This window comes from Otolemur garnettii, unplaced genomic scaffold, assembly GCF_000181295.1.
Source record: "Otolemur garnettii isolate 467f Iridium unplaced genomic scaffold, OtoGar3 scaffold00132, whole genome shotgun sequence".
NCBI lineage: Eukaryota > Metazoa > Chordata > Mammalia > Primates > Galagidae > Otolemur > Otolemur garnettii.
In genome coordinates this window covers 1797645-1800355 of record NW_003852527.1, presented here as the reverse complement: position 1 = coordinate 1800355, position 2711 = coordinate 1797645, and the positions used below count along the sequence as shown (strand labels likewise).

Sequence of the window (2711 nt, the reverse complement as noted above, 5' to 3'; positions counted from 1 at the left end):
ACTTAAGCCCAAGAGTTTGACGTTCCTGTGAGCTGTGACACCACAGCACTCTACAGAGGGTGACATAATGAGACTCTTTCTCATAAATGAACATTGAAAGTGCACTATACTATTTTATTTATTTTTGAGACAGATTCCCACTTTGTCACCCCTGGTAGAGTGCCGTGGCATCATAGCTCACAGTAGCCTCAAACTCTTGGGCTCAAGTGATTCTCTTGCCTCAGCCTCCCGAATAGCCAGGACTACAGGTGCTCACCACAATCCCTGGCTATTCTTTTGAGACAGGGTCTTACTCTGGCTCAGGCTGGTCTTGAACTCTTAAGCTCAAGAGATCCACCCACCTCAGCTTCCAGAGTGCTGGGATTACAGGTGTAAGCCACCACGCCCAGCCCCAACCTTTTCATCATAGCATCATAGAAAGACATCCTGTGCTCATGGACCATAAAGAATTAGCATGAATTAAAATGACCATACTACTCAAAGCAATCTACAGATTCAACATAATGCCTATCAAAATACCAATGACATTATTCACAGGAATAGGAAAAATAATCCTAAAATTCACACGGAACCAAAAAAGGGCCCAAATAATCGAAGTAATCCCGAGCAGAAAGAGCAAAGTGAGGACATCACACTACCTGATTTCAGTCTCAAGTTTTTTAAAAGAGTATTTTTTAGGGGGATACATTGGAGTATATATCCCAACATATAATCCCAAATATATACTTGGGATTTATTTAAAAAATAATCTTTAAAAAAGATAATCTGGGATAAGAGAAGGGGAGAATGTGAGTCAGACACGGCTAATCCATGATTAGCCAGGAGGTGATAACCACGAAGCTGAGAAACAAGCACATGAGCATTTACTATACCAGGGTTTCTCAACTCTCCTAATGCTGCGGCCCTTTAATACAGTTCCTGTGGGTCATGACTCAGGTGGAGAATCGCTGTACTATACTATTTTCTCTACTTTTTTTTGAAGAGGGGGACAGAGTCTACTATGTCACCCTCTGTAGAGTATGGTGTTGTCACAGCTCACAGCAACCTCAAACTCTTGGACTTAAGTGATTCTCTTGCCTCAGCCTACCAAGTAGCTGGGACTACAGTTGTCCACCACAATGCCCAGCTATTTTTTGTTACAATTGTCATTGTTCAGCAGGTCTGAGATAGGTTTGAACCTGCCAGCCCTGGTGTGTCTGTCACCCTAACCACGGAGCAACAGGCACTGAGCCAGTTTTTTTTTTCTTTTAGACAGAGTCTCACCCTCTCACCCTCAGTAGAGTGCCATGGTGTCATAGCTCACAGCAACCTCCAACTCTTGGGCATAGGCGATTCTCTTGCCTCAGCCTCCCAAGTGGCTGGGACTACAGGTGCCCAGCCACTTTTTGTTGCAGTTTGGCCAGGGCTGGGTTCAAACCTGCCACCCTCAGTATGTGGGGGTGCCTTACCCACTGAGCCACAGGTGCTGCCCGACTGAGCCAGTATTTTCTCTTCTTTTATATACTTGAAACTTTTCATGAGTGTTAAAAAATAGAAGTATAACAAATGCTCAGTTTACCTTATCTTTAGAGGAGTGCTTTTTGGTGGTTTTGGGCTGATCACTATTTTCTATGGTAACAGTGGCACCGCACTGGTCATGATCTGGCTCCTGGAAACTCCTGGATCTCATTCTTCCCAAAGGTAAAGGTTTTGAAGCCTAAGTAAATACCATGTACATAACCCAGAAACTTTAGAAGTTTTGGACAGCATCTTAATTTCTAACTCACTTAAAATATGTACAAAAGATTTTTCTTTGAAAATATATTTTCTTAAAATACAAAGCATAAAGGTTTAAACTTCTTGAGAACTACATCATGCTTTGTGTACTCAAACTCCCAGTATCAAACACACTGTACAAACTCAATTACATATAAAAATGGTGATTCTTGTAGCTGATAACAGATCTAAAATGAATACATGTTCTTCACAAAAGCCTAATTAGTTTTTTTCTTACCCTTTCTTCTATTATAGGAAGTGAAATATCAATGAAAGGATCTTTCACTGTGGAGATCTTAAAAAGAAAACATTGAGAACCTCAGTTAGAATTTTAATACTTGAAAGAAACCAAATTTCCCAGGCTACCTAGAATTTTTTTTTATTCTTTCTTTCTTTCTTTTTTTTTTTTTGAGACAGTCTCACTTTGTCACCCTCCACAGAGTGCATGGCATCACAGCTCACTACAACCTCAAACTCTTGGGCTCAAGTGATTCTCTTGCCTCAGTCTCCCAAGTAGCTGGGACTATAGGTGCTTGCCACAAGGCCCAGCTATTTTTAAAGATGGGGTCTTGCTCTGGCTCAGGCTGGTCTTCAACTCATGAGCTCAGGTGATCCACTCACCTGGGCCTCCCAGAGTGCTAGGATTACAGGCGTGAGCCGCTGTATCTGACCTTACCTAGAATTTTTAAATTAAAAAAATGTTCCTGGAATAAACAGTGATTTCAGTATTGCACTATTGTATTGTTAATCAAAACAAGATATTTCAAAACTTTAATGAACACAATCATATTGTGACAGGTCAATATAACTTGTAACATTTAAAATTTCAAAATAGCCAGGCGCAGTGGCTCATGTCTATAATCCTAGCACTCTGGAAGGCTGAGGTGGGTGGGATATCTAAACTCACGGGTTTGAAATCAGCCTGAGCAAGAGCAAGACCCCCTCTCTAAAAAAAT

The 2711-nt window shown here is 41.1% G+C and overlaps 1 protein-coding gene across 1 annotated transcript in view; it reads right to left on the bottom strand.

Moving 5' to 3' along the window:
- USP45 (ubiquitin specific peptidase 45) overlaps positions 1–2711 on the bottom strand; it is a 75666-nt gene that overhangs the window by 16950 nt on the left and 56005 nt on the right. Inside the window, exons 11-12 of the mRNA XM_023518227.1 lie at positions 1994–2050; positions 1559–1696 (exon numbers count right to left, since the gene is read on the bottom strand). Coding sequence (XP_023373995.1) covers positions 1559–1696; positions 1994–2050 — 195 coding nt within the window. The remainder of the gene's footprint in view (positions 1–1558; positions 1697–1993; positions 2051–2711) is intronic.